Source organism: Pleurodeles waltl, chromosome 2_1 (assembly GCF_031143425.1).
Source record: "Pleurodeles waltl isolate 20211129_DDA chromosome 2_1, aPleWal1.hap1.20221129, whole genome shotgun sequence".
In the NCBI taxonomy this organism is placed as follows: Eukaryota; Metazoa; Chordata; class Amphibia; order Caudata; family Salamandridae; genus Pleurodeles; species Pleurodeles waltl.
Genome location: NC_090438.1, coordinates 490,743,595 through 490,767,435, shown reverse-complemented (window position 1 = coordinate 490,767,435; position 23,841 = coordinate 490,743,595). Strand labels below are relative to the sequence as shown.

At 44.2% G+C, this 23,841-nt stretch overlaps 1 protein-coding gene across 1 annotated transcript in view; it reads right to left on the bottom strand.

Annotated features, from left to right (window-relative positions):
* The window catches only part of LOC138265760 (gamma-aminobutyric acid receptor subunit alpha-3-like), a 1,591,340-nt gene that overhangs the window by 281,240 nt on the left and 1,286,259 nt on the right, over window positions 1–23,841 (bottom strand). Inside the window, exon 8 of the mRNA XM_069213778.1 lies at window positions 22,162–22,305. Within this exon, the coding sequence (XP_069069879.1) occupies window positions 22,162–22,305 (144 nt within the window). The remainder of the gene's footprint in view (window positions 1–22,161; window positions 22,306–23,841) is intronic.

Genomic DNA, 23,841 nt, shown 5'->3' with positions numbered 1-23,841 from the left:
AAGATCCCCTGTTGGGAATCTAAGAGATGCAAAGTATTTTACAATTTTAGGATTCTCCACTCTCCCAGGGGGCAATTTGACATAGAAAAATCAAGAAAAGGGAGATTCGGAGCAATGAAGCAAAGATAGAAATAAAGTGAGAGGCTGAAGCACAGAAATGGGTGGTAGATAAGAGAATGAATTAAGGGGATGGTTCACGCTAACAAAAATAAAAGGGAAAAAAGAAAAATGATCAGGACATCAAAAATTACATTTAGATTCGAGGTTAATACATGAGAAGAAGATATGGAAAAATTAGAGAATTCTTACAAATCCAGAATAGCAAGAATGGTAAAGATGCATATGAGGTCTGTGTATTACATTTCGGGCCTCATTAGGAGTTCGACGGACGATTTGAACCATCCACTGAACTTCAGATGGGGAGGTTGCTGCCACACTGGCTACCTCCCCGGCAGTCCCATTATGAGCTTCCCGCTGGGTTGGCGTGCATAAACCTTAGCGGGAAGAATGTGGGAGCATTATTGCCAGCTCATAATCAACAGCAAACAGTAAACATTGCAATGGTGCTCGGCGGGGGACCCCAGCACTGCCCATGCCAAGTGCATGGGCAGTGCAAGGGCCCAACTGAGGCCCCCTGTATTTGTTCTTCATCATTCTTTTCATGGTAGTAAAACAGCCTTGAAAAGGCTGGCAGATATTGAGGTCATAATCAGCGGAGCAGCACTGCAGGTAGCGCCGTCCTGGCTAATTGGGATTATGGATCTAGCGGTGCTAGCAGTATCCTGGCAGTTTAGCCATCAGGGTCCTAATGTAGCAGTCTGACCGCCACAAAAGGGGTGGCCTGATCACCACTGTGAGGCTGGCGGTCTCAAGACCGCCATCCTCTTAATAAGGCCCTTAGAGTCTCTGAGGGTAAAGTTATGTGAAGAAGGAAGTAGTTATGAAGGGAGTTGAGGTTTTGACAAGCTGACCAAGAAAATTCAGATAGATGACAGGTAACAATCAAAGAGTAGGGCTGAAGATACATGAATGCAGTGCAGTAGAAGTCACAAGAATTAATGGAAGGAAGAGAAGGGAGAACAATGAGAATCCATGAAGAATCACAGAGAGTACTTGTGCCAGTGTGTAGTGTAAATGTATATCATCACAAGTGAACAAGTACAACAGGTTGGGGAAAATAGGAATTGTAAAATGGGAGTTGAGTGCTGCTGTTGATGCAGTGGCCACAGAAAGAATTCTCAGAAGAAGACACATCAGGTTTGCAGTAGGGTATTTAGAATGGCATTGTTGAAAGGGTTAGGAGTATTACTCTCTTTATATTGTTAAGAAAAGAAAGAACCTGGGGCAATGGGACAACTGGATAGTGTAGAGAAGGGTAAAAATTGGTATAATGACCAGGCCTCAGCTGATACTTTGGTCCATACAGATCAAGAAAGATATTACCTACATCACATTCCTTTTTACAAATGCAACTGAGTAAGATGCTCCTAAGAAAGAAAGGAAGATTTTACTTCCAAACAAAATAATAAAATCAACTTAATTTCTTCAAATCAGATCTAATGTGTGCAGTAAATATAACAATTATATTAAATATACAGGTCATGTAATCTGCCTTCTGCACAAAGGACTGGTATTTTCTAAATACAATACTTCATCAATAATTTGATGTGTAAAAGCAACAGTATTGTCAGTGTTTGATGAAATTATCAGAAATACTTTCAACCCCTGTTAGACAGTGTTTAATATGAAAACATTTTGAGCCTGCCATATATAAAGCACAAAATACTAATGTCTCCCACAAATATAGAACCCTTTCATTTTCATTACAATATTTGATCATTACATACGTACACTGCCAGGTTGTTGGTTACGGTGGGGTGTTGCATTTTACAGTCTTACAAAATAGGCTACAATGTATCATGCAGACATGATTTATTTGTAAATTGTTTCTAGTTTAGATAATTAATTTGGTTTGATTTTATTTAGGAATACATAAGTTACACATTCTATGTCTGTGATCCTCTTACATTTTAGGGTGCTTAGGAGTACATTTAATGTGCATTACATTGCTTGTGATCCAATGTGTTAATTGAATCAAAAGTTTGATTTTTTTCAAGCTGTAGCAATAGCAAGCAGTGGAAGAAATAACATCTGGCTATTGGATCTGATATGCAATTTCTGAGTGAAGCAATGTTTTTACAAGTCACTTGTACTACATTTTGATTATATATTTGTGACAATTTCTGTTATAAAAGAAGTTATTACTTGGAAGTGGCTTGAAATAGGTCTATGTATAACGAGAAAATAACTAGGTTTATTACAGTTCCAAATACAACAATAGAATCTACAGTGCAGTTTTCTTCAATCTCAGGATCTTTTCTTGATTAAGAATCTGAATAGCTCTTACCTGTGTGTGAGCTTCAGCTTAATGCATGAGGTTATATGTTGGGTTGAACGTGAACTCTTGTGTAAATAATCTACAGTTGGACAGATGAGAACATCTCTTAAAGTAAACAATTCATGGGAGGCAGGTTGACTAAGGCTCTAAATATGTTAATAACTACCTGACTCTAAAGGATAAATTAATGACCAAGGTATTATCAAAGTAAGATAATAAGTGTGTGGTGTTCAGCAGCAGTGACTAGTTATGCCATTTGTTTTTTGTAAGTCATCATCAAAGACAGATTAGTTAAAACATTTTCAGAGAAGATGTGGCAAAAATATGTTTGAACTAGATAGGCATGTACACATTGCTCAGTATGCACATTCAAGCTGACAAGAACACATTCTAAATAGAGTTCCTACCTTGTTATTGACATTTGACACTCAATTCACTATTAACATTGTGTCCCCAATTCTACTACAGTTTATGAAACAGCTAAGAGCACAGCTTTAAAGGAACATATAATAAATCATCAAAAGCCTTCATCAACCTTTCTCCCAGCTCATCATCTTAAATTATCTATCAGTTCTTGCCCTGTGATGCCTCATTTTACAGCATTCTGTTGCTCCTTGTAGATGGGTTTACATTATGTGAAACTCTCTGCTAGCAAACCAGATGACTTTATCATGCCAAGTTCCTTATCTGAAGATCAGGAAGCAGAGAATAGATATTAGGTCCAGGTTTGTTCAATATTCATGTGAATTGTGTACAAATACAGAGCAGGCTAGAGAACAACTTTGGTGATACCCAAATTGCTGATAATAAAAATGAAGAAGAATAACTGAGATGAAGAAATAAATAATAGTGCAAGAAAACACATTAATTGTAAAACATAGTCGATGGGCAAGATTACTCCTGTATGAACACAAAGGTAAAACCTGTTAGTCAAGCATATGTGCATCCTAATCAAAGGAAATCTGGATCTATTTAATAAAGAATAAAAGGTCAATTTGTGTCTTGGAGACAATGAACAAGCTTAGGCAGGCTACAGTGCTGCCTTAGAGATAAAAAAGTGTATGATTAATAATCATGGAGGGGCAACACTCTAATATGAGCCCTCGAGACAGGGTGGGGGGCACCCATACAAAAAAGGGTAATCTGAGGTTGCAAGCTTTGAAAATTAAAGTATTTGTTCCGGAAAGAAAGAAAACAGTACTATACCATCAAAGAAGATCTCAATGACAAGTAAGATGTCAGCCACAAACAATGGAGAGACCTAGGGTATAGAATACATACCCTAGACTCAGCAGTGTATCCTCCTCCTAAACCCAAGAACAAGATTGCTCCTTCCAAACAGAAAAGGTATTCTTGCACTCATGATATCTAAAAATGATAATCGTGATGGACCTCTTCAGATGGATTGTATTAGTGATAAAAATGTTATCTGAAGAAATAGTTCTGCTATAGTGATTAAGGATATCAAGCAGAGCATCACAACCCATTATAACATGAATATGAGGAGAGCTAAAGTCTCAATCTTATCAACAGGAGGCCACATCTGATTTGACAGAGGATACATACATTTCCAGGTCTTTCCATCGAGCCAAAGAGAAGGATGTGAAACAATAAACACTCTAACGACAGAACAGGGACATGTCTGTCCTTAGTGAGACAAACAGAAATATAGCTCTAAACACAGCAAAGGACCACATACAATGCAACCTAAAAATTCAGCTTCAGGCAGGCTAAAAGAAGAGAATGGATGTTAATCTGATCAAAGCAACCCCTTTTGAAATTGTTACCCAAATCAATTTATGTGATGAAAGATTTAAGTCTATCTGCTATGATAGCGTCAGATTTTCTTCACCAAAGAAGTTCTCTTTTGCACCTCTGCTCAACACAGTGCAGATTATTTATGGGCTTCTCAATTGTGCTATTGATCAGTATTTCTAAGTGCAACACAATGAATGCTGAGAAAACTTATTCAAACGTGATTTACCAAAGTCATATATCTGTTTTACTGTTTGTGAAGCACATTGTCACTTGTGGTCTGCAAATCCTGTTGATAAGACTTGAAACGGAAGACAAGTATAGTATCAGGCTTAAAATTGAACTATGCTTCATGTATTGAATACAATACATATCCAGTGATTTAAGTCTTCTTATTTATATGCATCTACATTGCCTTTATAAAGAAAAAAGGATGAAAACCATCATAAATTCACATGTGCAGTGTGTCCCCATGGACCATTAATGGTGCTTTGGGCCTGTGACAACCAAGAATGCATCAAATCCTAACTATGAGCATTAAGTGGTAAGGCTCATAGTGGGGGCAGGTACATTATAGTGAGTTATAAACTTGCCTCGCAGCTTCTGTCCACTACCATTCTTAACAATGCAGTGGGAATGTTAAGCAGCCAGCCAGTGATTATGAACTTCACCCAAAGTATTCATCTGAAATGTACCATGTTGCAAAATACATTTCAGAAAGTTTTCCGAACAACTGATGGCCTCAAATAAAGTATGCAGCTGGGCATATTTGCAAATTTAATCAGATATTCTGAAAGATTATTTCCACAGGAAACAACATATGTTCAAAAGAGAATGCATTTGATCAATACGTTGCAGATTATGAATTTATAAGTACCATGTCAAAACTGAATACAGTGTTCTTGACTTTCCTTTTTCTCTCTTTGGAGAGTGATCTGTTTATCACCAACTATCATTATAAGCGTAATTTAAATGCCTGGTCAACTCTATCCCATTACAATACTGGCATGTTTATGTCCCTCAGTGGGTATATGTCATTCCAAACCTCATAAAGAGCATTTAACAAGCCACATCACCATTGATACTATCCAGTGGCTGTAGCAAGAGGGTCTATTTTTATCCCCACCATTGCTCAACTGTAATCATTCTAGTAATGACACTAATTATGCTGGTCACAAACTATATGAAGTGTGCACAGTGCCAAGAGAGACACAATAAATAAGTTGAGGCTTTCAGTTTGTTTAGATCTCTTAGCCCGCTGGGTATGTCATGATTGAAAAGTAGGACTATGTCCAGTTCAATTGTCTCTCACTTCTTTCCTTCTTTCTAGATCAGATTTTTAGACTTATTAAAATCCTTTGTTTTTAAATAATAAGCTGTTTACCATTTTATCATTAATTTCAAGGAATGCTAAAAGAAAAATTTAATTTGGCATCACTGATGTACAGTTATTTTCTGAAAAGACACATCAGGATACCATTACATGGTCCATACTATAAATAGACATATCGTATATTACTGATGAGTGCTAACTGAAGTGCCCCAGTCCCAATGATGAGTTGGAATCTTCATACCTGATAATTTCTAGAAATCTTTAATATGGTGAACGTTCTTTAGTAGCATATGTTTCAAAGTGATCAAAATAAGGAATGGTTGCCTATTAAAATAGCACCTTAAAAGGTATGTTTAATCATGTGCACATAAATTAGTTGTAAACGTCATCAACACCAATTATTTCAGTAGCACCTTTTTCTTGACTTCCCCGAAATAATTTGTGTGATGTGTCATTCAGCAGGAACTCCTCCACAGTGCTCATTAAAACATAAGAACATTTGAACTTCAAAAGCAAGCATGGGGGTGTGGCTTGGAACCTCAAAAAGATGGTTGCAGCATAGCAGACCTCCTTAGTGGCTCAGGGCTTGTCTTCACAAAACTGGTGGTTTCTTGATTCATGGCATTGAACAGGCTCTGGCTTGTGAAGGAGTATGATGACAACACTTCTTCTGTGTAATATACTTTCTCCATAAATTGCTTTTAGCCATTTCTCATCGATGACTCCCCTTGTGCCTTCTTTTTCCCTTGGATTTCCCAGTGGTTGCTTTACTTTTTCTAATACTGCCTTTTCATGTTATTATACCTTTTCCTGTTTCCTTGTTTATGCATTTGGCGCGCATCATTGTTGGATGTTTTATCTTTTAATCAACAAGACGGATGACCAGCATTGGCATTTTGATTTTAAATATACATGCCACTTACAAACTCTTGTTTTCAGTTATGCATGTGTAGATTGTTGTCCTGGATTTTAAAAACATCTAGCTTCCTAGCACATTTTTCACATGTTAGCCTAGTTACTTTTATGGTTACTGTTTTTTTCTAACATCATCCTTGGTATATCGCATGCTGCCTTATACATGCCTCACATTGATTATTCAGCCTAATTGTGATTCCAGCCCTGATTTGTTTTTAGGCTCTAGTGGCATTGTATGGGTAAAACAAGCAGGGTGAAGTTATCTAGTTTCCTTGCAAGCTCACATTTATTGTTCTGGTGCTATTTCAGAGTCTGACACAATGGGTGATTCTCATTTGTCCAGACAAGTTTATTCTGCAGTTGTGATACCTAAAACCTCACATCTAAGTTGTCTCTAGCCCTGAATGCCAGCAAATGTTAAAGGCCAAAAAAAACTATTTTCTCTAATTAAAGCATCACCATCAAAAATCAATCAAGTTACTTAAACAACAAATGGCGGAAATTAGTAAGAGGCAACAATCCTTAGATGGCAAATGGTCATATATGAAAAAAGGAGTTTTGGAGGTAGAACAGAGAATGAGTGATATACAAGATGTAAAATAGACTCTAGTGCAAAAATAAATGCCTTTCCTTAGGAAGCAAACTGAGGAACTGGAAATCAGAAACAGAAGAACTAATTTAAGAATTTAGGGTTTGCCTGAAGGTGTGGAAGGAGAATATCTATTATAATTTTTTCAAAATCCTTCATTTGAAAATACTAAATTAATCAATTATGTTAAATTAAACGCCGAAGGAGCTCATAGATGGGGTAATAAATCAACTCTAGCCACAGCTTCCTTTAAACCTTGATGGATGATAATCCTGTTTCTAGAAAATACTGATTTATGAAACCTCTCACAAAAATGTTTGGTCTGAAAACACTTTGTTCTTTTCTCAGGATGTGTCAGAAGCAACTGCTGACAGAAGAAATATGTTCCCAGACATGCATCCTGCATTGAAGGCCCTAAATACAAAAGTTGGCTTAGAGCATCCTTGCTTGGTTAAAGAAATCTACAAGAATAACACAATGGCTTAAGTAAACTGCACACATTTTTCAAAGAATGTAAATGAGAAGATGTGGGCATTTTTCTACTTAAATGCTCTCTGCTAAAAAGATAATTGTGAATATATGAGGCTAAAATTTATTTTCTAATACATTGTTTTCTGTATACATCCCCTGTTTTACCTTTATCCATAACATATAATATAGTCCTTGCTGCACTGGAAGTGAAGCATTGCTTTGTATGTTTTCGGCTTCACCATCCCCAGCCCTCTGTCTTCATTATAGTAATGTTATACAGTATTTATTTTTTTCTTTATTTGTATAGAGGTGTTTTTCTATTCTCTTTTTCATTCTGTTTTCCCCTTTGGACGTCTTACAGTCTCTATCCCCTTGTATCACTGTTAGATTTGTTTTGACATGCCTAGTTTTTAGGTTCATGTTGAATTTTACACTTGTTGTACCTTTACTGTTCCTGGTTGTGTAGAGTATTTCACATATTACATTTTTATCTGGTTCTATTTTGCAAAATATTACCTTGTCATATTGGTACTCCTATTGAGAAAGGACAAAAGATTATCACACATCTCTCAATATATAATTTGCATAGTGCTATTCTTTCAGGAAAATCATTTGTCAGAATAAGAGGCTATGAAATTTGAAAGGTGTTCGGTTGGTGAAATATTTTGTTCATCTTGTACATAAAAAGAAAAATTATGTAGTAATGATTTTTGTGATGGACAACTAGATGTTTTGGTAATCTCCCAAGAAATTGGATGAGGTTGACAGATAGATAATAGCCACGCTTATTATTAACACATTTCCAACTTAACCTGTTGTATTTTCTATAATATTTTTGCAACTATATACATGAATTATCCAGATGATTATTTGACTCCTTGAAGTGATTTGAACAATACATACCAAAAAAAAAAAAAATCATTTAAAGGCTATATTAAACAAATATCTCTCATAAATTTATGGAGATTGAATAATCCAACTACTAAAGTATATAACTGTTTTCCCTTGTGCATAACACTTAGGCCCTCATTACAAAATTGGCGGTAAAAGCCGCTTACCGCTGTGCAGAAGACCGCCAACACACCGCCGCGGCCGCGGAATTCTGCCACAGCTATTATGACCCACAGTTCTGAATCCGCCAAAATCTAGACACCCACACAAGACCACCACACCAAAGGTCAGTGATAAACTGGTGAAAACAAAACCTCCACCGTCATGCCAACAGAAATACGCACACACTATCATGACACACGAATCCACAGAACTTCCATGCACCTCACACAACACCCCACTACATATCAGCACACTGATCACCCCACACTCCACCCCACACATCACCTACACCACCCCATGGCACGGCAAAGACACCCCAGGTTCTCGGAGGAGGAGCTCAGGGTCATGGTGGAGGAAATCATCCGGGTAGAGCCACAGCTATTCGGATCACAGGTGCAGCACACCTCCATTGCAAGGAAGATGGAGCTATGGCGAAGAATAGTGGACAGGGTCAACGCAGTGGGACAGCACCCAAGAAATTGGGATGACATCAGGAAGAGGTGGAACGACCTACGGGGGAAGGTGCGTTCCGTGGTCTCAAGACACCACCTGGCGGTTCAGCGGACTGGCGGCGGACCCCCAGCTCCTCCCCCACAACTAACAACATGGGAGGAGCAGGTCTTGGCGATTCTGCATCCTGAGAGCCTCGCAGGAGTAGGTGGAGGAATGGACTCTGGTAAGACAAATCTTAACTATTATATCCCCCACCCTACCTGCATGCCAGCACATACCCCCACCCTCACCCCCAGCACTCCAACTCCTCACATATGTCCCAACATCACAAACCACCCATCCCAACACCAAGCCCTGCATGCAACAACAAAGCATGGACACCCATCACTAAAGCATGCCCACTGCACATACCCATACACCTCCCTAAACCATCATCACACAAGGTCCCACACAGGAATGCAAGCACTGGGGTACACAGTCACCCACCCATTGCACACCATGCCACACACAGATGTAACAAACATCCTTTTAAACCCCTGCAGGACCCCTACCCAACGTCACCGGACAGGAGGGTCCACACATGTCCACACCACCAACAGAAGAGGCCCACAGTGATGACAGCAGCTCTGTCCAACTGGATCTAGATGACCAGCCCGGCCCAATGGGGACCTTGGGACAGTCGGTTCCCATCACACAGTCACAGGCCACTACAGAGCTTCCCCCCTCTGGAAACACCAGCACAGCACCCACCCAGCAGGCCCATACCTCCGTCCCCAGGACACGTCAATCAGCTGTGTGTCCACCACTACAGGGAACCCAGGCTAACCCACCACCCCAACAACAACAACAGGGACCTGGGGGCAGTGGCAGTGGGAACACTGTCCAGGGTACAGAGGCCCAGGAACACAGGGGAACTGGGAGGGCTGCTGTGCGACAGGGGGCGGACAGGCCAAGGGAACCCACTCTCCACAAGGCCTTCTCCTCCAACATGGGAGACTACCACCACTCCCAGGAGACAATGTCAACGGGACTGGCCAAGTTTCAGGAGACCCAGCGCCTGCAGGAGGAACAGTATTTGGGCTTCAGGGAGGAACTCAGAACCATCAGCTCCACCCTGGGAACCATCGTAGGGGTGCTGATGAAAGTACTCAACACCAGGAGGGACACTGTGGCACTACAAGGGGCCCCTAACACTAGCATGGACTATGAACTGCCCACCACCTCCGCCGGCGCTAGTGGACAGGACGCCCCGCCACAGGACCACCACACCAGCACCCCACCCCCTGCAGAGGGAGAACCACCCCGCAAACGGTCCCTGAGATCCAGGAACAAGACAGAGCACGATGCCAAGACCCCCGCCAAGAAATGAGACCACCCTGATTGTCATCCTACTGTCCCACTTTGTCACCCTGTCCATACTTAAACTGCCCCAGCTCCACTTCTTATGCCCATATGGGCAATGCACCTGTGAGACTAATAGACTGGACTCTGACATGGACATTCCTCCGCCATCACCCCTCACTATTTTACTACCCCCTCCAATATTGAGCACTTAAATAAACACACTTAAAGCACAAAACAATCTTTAGTCTGTCTGTGATTTCGAAATAGTGTATTAGCAATTACAGTGACAAAATGCTCTTTCAATTGTAATGTCAACATACCTATGTCACACAGCTCTAGTCCTTGAGGAATCTAAGCAGGTGTCACACAGTGGGACCCACATCTGTGAAATCGAAATCGTAAGGGAAAGTGACAACTCAGTGACCATACACTGGGTGAAAACGACAGACAGTAGAGAGGCAGTAGTGTATAAGTACATGTAGTAGGCAGGTCTGTACTCTTACCTGTGTCTCACTGGAAATATTACTGGATCACTGAGTCCCTGTTGTTCATGACTTCTTCCTCTGCTTCGTCGTCATCACTGTCCACAGGCTCCACAACTGCCACAACACGGCCATCTGGACCATCCTCCTGCAGAAAAGGCACCTGTTGTCGCAAAGCCAAGTTGTGAAGCACACAGCAGGCCACGATGATCTGGCACACCTTCTTTGGTGAGTAGAATAGGGATCCACCTGTCATATGGAGGCACCGAAAACTGGCCTTCAGGAGGCCAAAGGTCCACTCGGTCACCCTCCTAGTTCACCCATGGGCCTCATTGTAGCGTTCCTCTGCCATTGTCCTGGGATTCCTCACTGGAGTCAGTAGCCATGACAGGTTGGGGTAACCAGAGTCACCTGCAAATGGCAAGGGACAACTGTTAGACATGCACTAACCTGTAGGGATATCCCCAGACCCAGACAACCATTCCCACTGTCTTGCTTCCAGGTTCTCACCTAATAGCCACACACGGTGCCTCTGGAGTTGACCCATCACATAAGGGATGCTGCTATTCCGCAGGATGTAGGCGTCATGCACTGAGCCAGGGAACATGGCATTCACATGGGAGATGTACTGGTCTGCCAAACATACCATCTGTACATTCATTGAATGATAACTCTTCTGGTTTCTGTACACCTGTTCACTCCTGTGGGGGGTACCAAAGCCACATGGGTCCCATCAATGGCACCTATGATGTTGGGGATATGTCCCCGGGCATAGAAATCATCTTTTACTGTAGGCAAATCCTCCACCTGAGGGAAACCGATGTAGCTCCGCATGTGTTTCAGAAGGGCAGACAACACTCTGGACAACACGTTGGAAAACATAGGCTGGGACAACCCTGATGCTATGGCCACTGTTGTTTGAAATGACCAACTTGCAAGGAAATGGAGCACTGACAGCACCTGCACTTGAGGGGGGATTCCTGTGGGCTGGCGGATTGCTGACATCAGGTCTGGCTCCAACTGGGTACACAGTTCCTGGATTGTGGCGCGGTCAAGCCTGTATGTGATAATCACATGTCTTTCCTCCATTGTCGACAGGCCCACCAACGGTCGGTACACCGGAGGATGCCGCCATGTCCTCACATGTCCCAGCGGATGGTGCCTATGAAGGACAACAGCGAGCACAGAGTCAAACAACTCAGAGGTACGTACCCACAGTTTACACAGAACACCATTCATACACAAAAAGTGGCCTGTATGTATGTTGAGTCTAGGCCTAGGTATGTGTGACGCAGTTGAAAATGAAGCCATGTGGGCCCCTGAAATGGTGGGTGCCTGACCTCTAAAGTGGGACAATGGGATGTGAGGTAACTGCGCTGGCATTGTACACTATCGCGGTAGGCGGTCGAAGACCGCGGCGCAGTGCTGCATTGGTTAACATTGGTCCCTATGGGTCCCAGGAGCCAATGACGATGTACGCCGGCGGTGACGGTACACACTGCCGCGGACATGACCGCCATTTTCTATCTGTTCAATCACTCGATAACTGATCTTCGACAGGAGAGGACCTACACTGCAAGTGCTGCTGTGACCTCGGTCTGGAAGAGACAATGGCTTGAGTGTCTGGGGAAAGGGCCCCTGCCTTCACATCGGAGGAGTTGGAGAAACTCGTGGATGGGGTCCTCCCCCAGTGCACACTACTCTACGGTCCTCCAGACAAACAGGTAAGTACACAGGGAGCATGTTGTATGGGCTATGCCTGTGTGGAGAGGGTTGGATGTAAGAAGGAAGGGGGGAGAGTGCGGCATGCATGAAACGGTGAATGCATGTGCCACATGGCAAGGGTAGGGATGGGGGCCAATCACTTTGACAGTGCAGTTGGTAATAACTTACTCTTCCCCCTGTACATTTCATGTAGGTCAGCGCCCACCAGAAAAAACATATTTGGCATGCCATCGCCAAGGACGTATGGACCCTGGGGGTCTACCACAGACAGAGCACCCACTGCCGGAAAAGATGGGAGGACATTTGCTGCTGGAGCAAGAAGACGGTGGAGGCTCAGCTGGGGATGGCCTCCCAACGTGGGAGACATGCCCGCTGCACCATGACCCCCCTGATGTTCAGGATCCTGGCAGTGGCCTGCCCGGAGTTGGATGGGTGCTTGAGGGCATCACAGCAGCAACAAGGGGGTGAGTACACTCTCATTCTGCTGACTTTGCGCGCAGTGAAGGGGTCTGGGTGGGGGAGGTGGGCTGTGGGTTTCCCTAGGCAAGGGCGAGTTCCGTAGGCAAGGTCCCTCCGTAAGGCAGGCCATGTGGCACCCCACCCCACCTCTGTAGAGTGCCAAGTACACCTAGTCATGCCCCTGTGTCATCTATGTGTGCAGATGTCGTCCATAGCCTTGTAGGCCATTTCCCAGGAATTGAACAGTGGAGCCCAAGAGCGCGGCGTAGTGCAGGGGGCTCCTGTGTCTGTCGTGCCCGCCAACGGTAGCGGTAACGCATGCACTCAACATGTCTTTCTTCTGTCGTTCCCCCCTTTTTGTGGTCTCCCTGTTCTTGTGTGCATTAGCATCAACAGGCAGAGGAGCAGTGGCACCGGAGCACCAGGGGGCTGCATCCCACATGGCCATGGAGGGCCACACTACGGACTCGGACTTCACCAGTGGGACGGAGTGCGAGGGGAGCTCCACGGTGGGGACAGGAGCTGAGACCAGTGACACAGACTCGTCCTCTGATGGGAGCTCCCTTGTGGTGGCGGCAACATCTGTGCCACCCCCATCTACAGGTACAGCTGCCACCAACCCTTCCAGCACTGCCCTCCCAGCAGCCCCTCAGCCTTCGCCCCGTGCCCACTCACCCAGGAGGGTGGGCATCACCTTCGCCCCAGGCACCTCAGGCCCTGCCCCAGTCACCCCTGCTGCCCTCAGTGAGGAGGCCATTGACCTCCTCAGGTCCCTCACTGTTTGGCAGTCTACCATTTTGAATGCCATCCAGGGTGTAGAAAGGCAGTTGCAACAAACAAATGCATTCCTGGATGGCATTCATTCTGGTCAGACGGCCCTTCAGCAAGCTTTTCAGACTCTGGCATCAGCACTGATGGCAGCCATTGTCCCTGTGTCTAGCCTCCCCCCTCCAACTTCCTCCACCCGACTCAGTCCCCTGTAACTCAGCCTATCCCAAGCACACCTACAGACCAGCATGCACACACGTCAACACACAAGGGAAGCTCAGGCAAACATAAGCACCACACATCCCATAGGTACTCACGCAAGCATCACACACATGAAGACACACCAACATCCACTGCCTCCACTGTGTCCCCCTCCTCCTCGTCTCCCTCCTCCCTCCCTGTCTCGTCTACACTCACACCTGCATGCACTACCTCTACATCCACTACGTCCCTCTCCAGCACACCCACCACCACACCCTGCTCACGTGCACTCACCACCCCCACTACCATTCACACGTCCCCTGTGTCCTCTCCCAGTGTGTCTGTGACGCCACCTCCCAAGATACACAAACTCAGGCACACACCCACCCAACAGCCATCCACCTCATGACAGCCTCCAGCGCATGCACCTTCACCCTTCTTGTCCAACCTTGACCACTTTCCCACATCTCCCCCACCCCGTCCGTCTCATAGGTCCCGAACTAGCACCTCAGCCACAACATCTCCGGGACCAGTGGTGCCTGTAGTCACCGGAATCTGGAGTGCACCAGCCACCAGGGCAGCCAGTGTGGCACGGAGCCACAGCACAGACAGTCCCCCACCTGTGAAGCTTCAAAAGTTGGCCAGTGCCCGGCAGGAGAGGCGGAAGACTCCAGCCACCAAAGCCGCTCCCAGGGGTTCCGGTGGGAGTGTGGAGTCAGCTGTGACACCTTCCAAGGTGGGGAAGGTCCACAAGAAACCCGGCAAGTCTGGTAAGAGCAGCACGGTGGAGAAGACCGCCATCATCCCCGCTGCCCAGGAGGCCACCTCCAGCACCAGCCCAGCTGCCCTGGACAGGACCGCCAGCACAAGCCCAGCTGCCCAGGACAGGACTGCCAGCACAAGCCCAGCTGCCCAGGACCGGACCGCCAGCACCAGCCCACCTGCCCAGGACAGGCCCGCCAGCACCAGCCCAGCTGGCCAGGACAGGACCGCCAGCACCAGCCCACCTGCCCAGGACAGGCCCTCCAGCACCAGCCCAGCTGCCCAGGACAGGACCGGCAGCACCAGTCCACCTGCCCAGGACAGGACCGCCAGCACCAACCCACCTGCCCAGGACAGGCCCACCAGCCCACCTGCCCAGGACAGGACCACCAGCACCAGCCCACCGGCCCAGGACAGGACCGCCAGCACCAGCCCACCTGCCCAGGACAGGCCCACCAGCACCAGCCCACCTGCCCAGGAGGCCAACGCCAGCACAAGCCCAGCTGCCCAAGAGGCCACCGCCAGCACAGGCCCAGCTGCCCAGGAGGCCACCGCCAGCACAGGCCCAGCTGCCCAGGAGGCCACCGCCAGCACAAGCCCCGCTGGGCCATGAAGGACCGCCAGCAAAAGCCCCGCTGGGCCATGAGGGACCGCCAGCAAAAGCCCCGCTGGGCCATGAAGGACCGCCAGCAGCTGAGTCCCTGCAATGGAGACTGCCGCCTCAAGCACCACTTCAAAGGGCACCGCTGTCTCAAGCACCGCTGAACAGGGCACCGCCATCTCAAGCACCTCTGCACAGGGCACCGCCGTCTCAAGCACCGCTGCACAGGGCACCGCCGTCTCAAGCACCGCTGAACAGGGCACCGCCGTCTCAAGCACCGCTGAACAGGGCACCGCCGTCTCAAGCACCGCTGAACAGGGCACCGCTGTCTCAAGCACTGCTGGCCCATGAGCGGCAAGGGCACTGACGTAACTGAGTCCGTCACGGGGTGAATTATGCACTCTGGGCACAAAGCCCCCTCCAGAACCAGTGGAGAAAGGCATCCACTACCTCTGTCCTTAGCAGGATGAAGCACTCTGGGCACAAAGCCCCCTCCAGAACCAGTGGAGAAAGTCATCCACTACTTCTGTCCTTAGCAGGATGAAGCACTCTGGGCGCAAAGCCCCCTCCAGAACCAGTGGAGACTGTCATCCACTTGAGAGACTGTGGCTTTGCACTCCCCAGGATTGAACAGTGGGCAAACCACCCGCTGTAGAGACTTGAGAGACTGTGGCTTTGCACTCCCCAGGATGGAACAGTGGGCATGTGGCCCCCTCGTGGATTTGGCGTCGTGCACTCAACTGGCTGAGGTGCCCTTCCTTTCCCTTCCCCTGAGGTGCCTGTTTAGTGGCTCTCTGATGCCCCTGCAGTGTTCTCTCTGTCATGGTTGGGGATCTTGTGTGGACCTTGCCCTTACCGTGTGGTCCCAGTGTTCCACGGACTTTATTAGAGCACTACCTGGACTACTATGCTTGGTATATATTTTGTACATGGTGTATATATATATATATATTTCTGCCTACTTGCTTTTAATATATTACAATGGTTACACTCATTTTCTATTGTCTTTGCATTCTTCCGGGGGGCTTGGGGGTGTAACTGTGATGTGTTGATATGCATTAGTGTGTGTGTTGTAGTGGGTGAGGGTAGGGGTGGGGGTGTTGCGTGTGTATGTCCCTGTTTTTTCCCTCCCCCCTCCCCTGGGCCGTAGGTGCAGTACTCACCGTGGTCTTCGCCGCCGGCGTTCGTGCTCCTGGTAGAGGAGCAGGAAGACTATTGCAGGTAGAATTTAAAGTTCCGGATCCATGGCGTTCTCGTTCCTCGTGGGGTGTGTAGAGGTGAGCGTTTTTCCTTCGGTATTCCTGTTTCTGCCGTGTTTTTATCCGCGGTGAATCCGCCCCGGAAAAGGTGGCGGATTGGCCTGTTGTGATACTCCGCCTGTCTGTTGGCGGTGACCGCCAAGCTGTTTGTTTGTACCGCCGTGGCGGTCGGAGTGTTAAAGTGGCTGACTTTGTTGGCGGTTTCCGCCACGGTCGTAATAGCAACATTTTTCCGCCGGCCTGTTGGCGGTCTGACCGCTGCTTTATCACCGTCCGCCAGGGTTGTAATGACCGCCTTAGTCTATAATGCATTATTTATTATTATTGGAGCAACTGTAATATCAGATCATGCCTGTCATCATTACAAAGAGACCTTGGCTTCTCTAAGGTGTGGCAGATGGAGATTTAAAACAGTCTTTTTAATATTAACTTTTGCAGTCCTTTCAGGCTTTTTAGATTAACTCTTTGCTAATAATATCATGGATGTCATGTCTTTCCTGACAACATGGGATGCTGTAATACCTCAGCTATGGGTAAGTCATTGATTTTATCTAGAAAAAAGAGAAGTATAAGAAATTATTTAGATAATGTCATGGCAAGCACTCCGAATTGAGAACATTTATACATTTTCTCCTAAGATCTCATAAAAAGTTACATTTATGTACAATTTGAATTTAATAAATATTCCACAGCTTTAGCTTCTACCTATTTATTAAAGTCTAGCTGTATATAATATGGTTGTTAGAATAGCTGTGTCAAATTACTGGCCAAACATATAAAAATAAGGAAGGAATGAGCATATATAAATGGAATCTTTTTATAATAATTTTAATACTTTAGTCTTTAAAGATTGGGATATTTTGGATACTTTGTTCAGTTGTACAAAGATATTTACCCCCAGAACATATTCCTTGACAATAAGATGATACATATTGGGGGTCATTACGACCTCGGCGGTCTGTCTACAAGACCGCCGAGGGACCGCTCGGCATATTATGACTGTTGGCTGCTCTCTGTCCTTTTTCCGACGGAGAGCCGCCAACAGCCATACTGACGGGCGGCGGGGAAGTGGAGGTTGCTCCACCTCCGCCGCCACGCTAACAGAACACCGCCCAGCGAATCACGTCCTGTGATTCGACGTGGCGGTGTTCTGTTGGCGGTGTGGTGTCGAAGGAGCTGCCCCCATGGCTCCCGTCCCCTCCCGGAGAATCGACGGAACAGGTAAGTCAATCGTTCGTTAGGGGAGGGGGGTGGAGGGGTGTTGTGTGTTGTGTGGGTGCATGGGGGTGTGCGTCTGTGTATGTAGAGGGGGTGTGTAAGTGCGTGTATGCTTGCGGGTGTGTTGCGTGTTTTGGGAATGAGTGCGTGTATGTCTGTATGGATGTGTGCGTGTATGTCTGTATATGGGTGTGAGTGTCTGACTGAGTGTGTGGATGTAGGCATGTATGTTGGTGTGTATGCGTGTGTGTGTTGGTGGTGCCTGCGTGCGTGCCGTGTGTGTGTGAGTTATGTAATGTTGGGGGTCGGGTGGGGAGGGGGGCCCTGCCACCTTTGGGGGGTGGCAGGGGTGGTGGGGGGTGTAGGGAAGGGAGTCGGGGTGGGGGAGACCCCTATCAGTGCCAGGGAAAGTATTCCCTGGCACTGATAGTGCTTACCGCCATGGATTTCATGGCGGTTCCTACCGCTGGAAATCCACGGCAGTAAGCCTGGTCAAAATACCGGTGGCGGTAATGTGACGGCCGCCGGGTTGGAGACCCAGGTCTCCAGCCCAGCGGGCGGAACGGAGAAGCCGCGGATGACCATGACGGTTACCGCCATGGTCATAATACTGAAAAAAAGACCGCCAGCCTGTTGGCGGTCTTACCGCCGCTTTAACACCGTCCGCCAGGGTTGTAATGACCCCCATTATCTTGAATCAACTAACAAGGTCCTCCCATCAGACATAGGCCCTCATTACGACTTCAGTGGTCTTTTCGTAAGACCGCCGAAGCAGTGGGCGCCAAAAGACTGCCAGTGCTTAAATATTTCTTAATGATATCACTCTACCCATTTTGAATTTCTAGTGGAGTGAGACAAGGTGGCCCCATCACTCTGGTTATTTATTCCAGCATTTTAACCCTTACTATCTAAAATCTGACAACATATGGAGATTAGTGGATTTTTGCATGAGTAATTAAATTTTCAAATGCAAGTATATGACGACAACATTCTTTTATATATGTATCAAACCCCGAAAACACATGTCCAGCTTTTAAGTACAATCATTTTCCAATATTTTAGGGTCCAAACTCAATACAAATGAGATTCTTCCATGGAATACATATTGTCTAAGACATTTTTAATATATATATTTGTCTTGGAATCCTAATAAAGTTGGTACATTTGATTAAAAGCAAGATTTAAGATCCAATTTTCAGATGGAAGCCTCTATTTATGACTTGAAGGGGTCAATTAGTTTCAATGAATGTGACATTGGTCTTGTTCATTTTATTTATGATGTCAGTGTCACTGGTCACATAACAGTCTCCGTTTTAAGAAAATGTATTTAGTATTATTTTTTGTGGAAAAATAAGAAATATCTTATTTTAATTTCAAGAATAAAGTTTACTAAATCTGGGTTTGGAGTAAATTAACCAGATTTCCTACATTTGAAAAATACTTAAGCAATCCACATATCTGTTGTCAGATAATCCAATTCATTATGCCCTATCTGGGTTGATCAGGAAAGAGCTTTCATTAGCCTGTTTTCTTTCACGGCTGTTTGTCCTTTTCTCAAAGATCAGTTTCATTAACACCTTCTATTATGAAGAGTGCTTGTAGACTGCTTCTGCCACTGCATTGTACAGATGTTCGAAGAGGACTCTCCTAACTCTACTAATTGGCATAATAAATCAATTAAAATAAAAAATAGAACATTATTTTGGAATACATGGTGAAATAAAAGCTTGATATGGGCTAGACAATTTTATTATAATACTTGAATATTTTCTTTCACAGAAATACAAAATAAGTTTGATTTGCCAAACTCTTTTAGGGGAAAATATGGATTATTATTTAATGTAGTATTACATACATTTTCACCACTATCCAAGAGAGATCTTCACCTTTCTATCAATGGTGATATTTCTCAGTATTCCAAGATTTCGAATATATACAAAGTCTGTAAAAGTGATAAGCAAATTAGCGGCTCATTAGGAGATTGCCAGTCCCAACCCGGTACCCTCAAACTCGCTTGGAGGACCCCACTGCCTTAGGGATGGCGTCTCCCCACCCTATAACAAGTTTCTGCCTGTCTGACCTGGTTGACCAGCCAGCAGAAACCTTGAAATAGAGTGTTCCCACAAGTCAGTCCAGCGGGAACAGTGCTACGAGATATCACTTGGGGCCACAAGTACAAAACCTGATGTACAACAGTATCATTGACACTGTTTGTGATTCCCAATGGGGTCGCAAATGACCTACCTCATGAATATTCATGGGGTAGGTCGCAATTTGCGACCCCATTGGGAATGGCTGCCCTCACAGGGATGATGGCCTGCTGGAGACAGCAGACCACCATGTCTGTGACTGCTTTTAAATAAAGCAGTCTTTTGTTTTTTTAAATGCAGCGTGTGTCCCTTAAAGGAAAACGAGATGCATTTCAAAATGAAAAATGAAAAAAAAAAAAACTTGTTTTCAGAGCAGGCAGTGGTCCGTGGGACTACTGCCTGCTCTGAAAAATATTTTCACTACCATTCACAAAGGGGAAGGGGTCCCATGGGGACCCCTTCCCGTTTGCGAATGGGTTTGAACGACTTTGAAAATGGTGCTAACTGAGATTGTTTTGCGACCGCATTCGCGGTCACGAAACAATCATACGTACCATCTGGATTTGGTATTAGGAAGGGACGCCCTTGTCAAACCCATTCCTAATACCGAATGGCAAAACCCAAACTGCGATTTGGTAACAAGTTACTGAATCACAGTTTGGGCTTTGTACATCCCAAATAGCATTTTTCAAGTCACAAACAGGCCAATTCGCCGTTTGCAACTTGAAAACTGCTTCGTACATCAGACCCTTGGCTCCATTAAAGGAGCTGCGTGCTATCTCGCAGCACAGAGGGGGCCGACCAGCACCCTCGGAATGCTCACTGTCTGCATGGCAGACAGTGTGCATTCAGAGGGAGCTGGGCCGAGCAATTCCTGCACTGCCCATGACATGGTTGTGGGCAGTGTAGGGGGCCTCCTGCACTACCCTTCTACCAGCCTTTTCATGGCAGAGTCCCAGCCAAGAAAAGGCTGGCAGAAAGGGAGGGTGTAATTAGCAGGGCAGCACTGCGTTCAGTGCCACCATATCTGATTACAAGAGTGACCGCCGTCATGCTGTCAGGAACCATGTTACTGGTGAGGATTGTTGTTTTTATTTGGTGGTTTGACTGCCAAAGTCATAATTTGGCAGTCAGACCATCAAAGCAGTGGTGAGTCGACTGCCACTGCAAGTATGGTGGTCTGAAGACCACCAGACTCATAATGAGGCCCTTAGATTGTAATCTAAGGTTGACTTAGCTTGAGAAATAGATTTTGATTCTTATTGATTAGTTGATTTTTTTAATCAAATTTGATTTATAATTAATAAATCCTCTCATGCAGCTAGCATATACTTTTTTATATATTATAGAAAATTGTTAATGTCAATTTTACTTCATAAAATGAATAGTGATTCAGATAAATCCTGCTGGTCATCTAAGCATGAAGTTGCTGACCTTAAAGAAATGATTTCTACTTATCCAATGACTTGAGAGTTTTGTGGACAGATTGGATTAATATTTACTACATTTGTGATACAAAGATTCCTTTTGACATTACAAATATATTTATAGGTAGTTTTCAAGATGTTTGGAATATTTAGTCCTTTTATTAGTCACTTGATAGACCTTTTTAGACAATTACCAACATTTGAGAGAACTGCTTCCAATGTTTTGTTGAAAGCCTGGAAGTACAGTGTCTGTTTCAACCATAGACGACATAGAATTTATGTTTCAACAGTTTCACTAGCTATTGAAAGAGGAGTTAGCGGTCACTGTGATTTCATACCTTAATAATTCCTTGAAGAAATATACCACTCATTGTGTCAACTTGGAGGAAATGCTCAAGCCAACTTTCGTGTTCATTTTATTTAGTTATAGATCAATTAGTAGGTTCTGTTACTGAGCTGTCCCAAAGACCAGATTCCACATGTATATATCATACATTTTTTTTTTACCCCTTTGTTATGCTAACTTTTATTATATAGAAGCTGAGATTCTTTGTATTTTTTCTTTCTTTCTTCATATGGTGCTTTGCTTTTATAATGTTCTTGTAGTTTAATCAATTTATGTACATTCAGAGGATGCTTCTACCTTACTATCATATTATTCACTTTTCTTGTATTTTATGATATTGTCCTTTTGTCTATTGTTATATTCTGTATGTATGCACTTCTCTATCTGTTAAGTATTAAAATACTTTTCAAACAAAAGAAAGAAGGCTACATTGCTTTCTTTTATAATCCAGTAACACATGTAAATTGATACATTCGCAAAATGCAACAATATCATCAATAATAATATCATACCTGTACTGGATCGAATTGTTTCTGTTCCAACAACCAGGCCCAGCAGGTCATATTGGTTTAATCTGGATCCATCCGGTGCCACGGCCACTGACTTATCTGATCCATTGGTCCAAGTATAGATGACCTCTGCCTTTGTGTAGGCATCTGTGAAGAAATAAAGACATAAAGTATATGCTTGTTCCAAGGTAAGGGTACAACAATGTAAGAAGGCAACATTGCCACATATTGTTTTCAATGGTCTTTCTAAGTACGCAATAATCCCTGAAGATTTTTATGCTCTGCACTGTTATCAAGTTTCACTCAAAAATACATAGTTAAAAATGTAAATTCATACTCCAAAATAAGGCAATGTTTTCCATTCTTTTTATTAAATATTTAATTAATTTATACACGTTGAAGTAAATTCAAATTATTTTAAAGACTTAGTTAAGACAATCACATGAGAAAGAAAATGTGAATATTTATTTATTATGATTTAAAAATGAATATGCATTATGTGTGGGGTTAATGTTTATTATTTAATTATCTAAAAAAATATGGTTACATATATCTTTAAAATTAAAAAAAGCCGTGAAAATATTTTAAAGTAGAATAAATATTTGCCAATTATTTATGCATTTGTAACATTTAATTACATCTTTATTTTATTATGAAGTTCAAATATAGTAACTTATTTTAACATTGTTTCCTATTGTGTGTTAGTTTAGGTAGCTGCTTAATTCTTTACTTTGGAAAAGTGTTACAGTTCCAGTGATTGGCCATTTGAAGTGCTGGGCACCCCAGGTCTGAGCTAGAGTACATTTACTATTGGTGGGGTCATTTTGGTTATGGTAACTTTAGAATTGCCATTTGTCAGTAGCAGTAGGTTTACTCATTTGTGGGTGTGTGCATAACCCTGCCTAGACCACACCATAGCCCTCCTTTAACCCCTGCTTACTCCTCCTAAAACCCTTCCAGTTAGCAGCAAGTATTCCCTATTTTCAAAAGACTTACATATGTCCCTCCTGCATTTACTTTGAAAATGTAGGTGTAGTATGCTGAGATATCTGCAATTAGGAGGCAAAAGAGACCTCGGCACAGAAAATATAGGAGTTGTGGAGGCAGAGACCTAAACACGTAGGATAGTGAGAAACATTTTTCAATACTTTTGTAGTATTACTGAAAGTACAAAAACGCAAATAGGTCCACTTTTCTTGCTAAACTCAAAAGGATGTTCTGTGCATTCGCACACTAACTGTTGTGTTAAAAAAATTCATTTCAAGTTGTCCCCTCGTTGTGAGCAAGCAGCACAAAGGCAAAAATCTTAACCACAACATTAAAACAACAAAATATAAGTTCATTCAGAATGCAGGCCAACATTTTCTAGCTAAGAATACATTCCATCTCATTTAGAAGGTGTAAAATGTGAATATATGTTTTAGCTTGCTTTACGTATAGCACACCATTTAAAAATCATCCCCAAATATATCACCATTTCATTCTAGCAATTGATCATGTCATTTATATGTTATCAGGTTGTGCATGACATTGCAGAGTTGCATTTTACATTATTACACAATAATTGCCGGAATTGGGTTGAGGGTTGAGGGGGTGAAACTCTACACAGGCAGAAACCACAATTCCTCGCAGGTTGAAGTCAAAAGCAAACCCCAAGTTAACCCATGCTTAACCTTTTGGTAA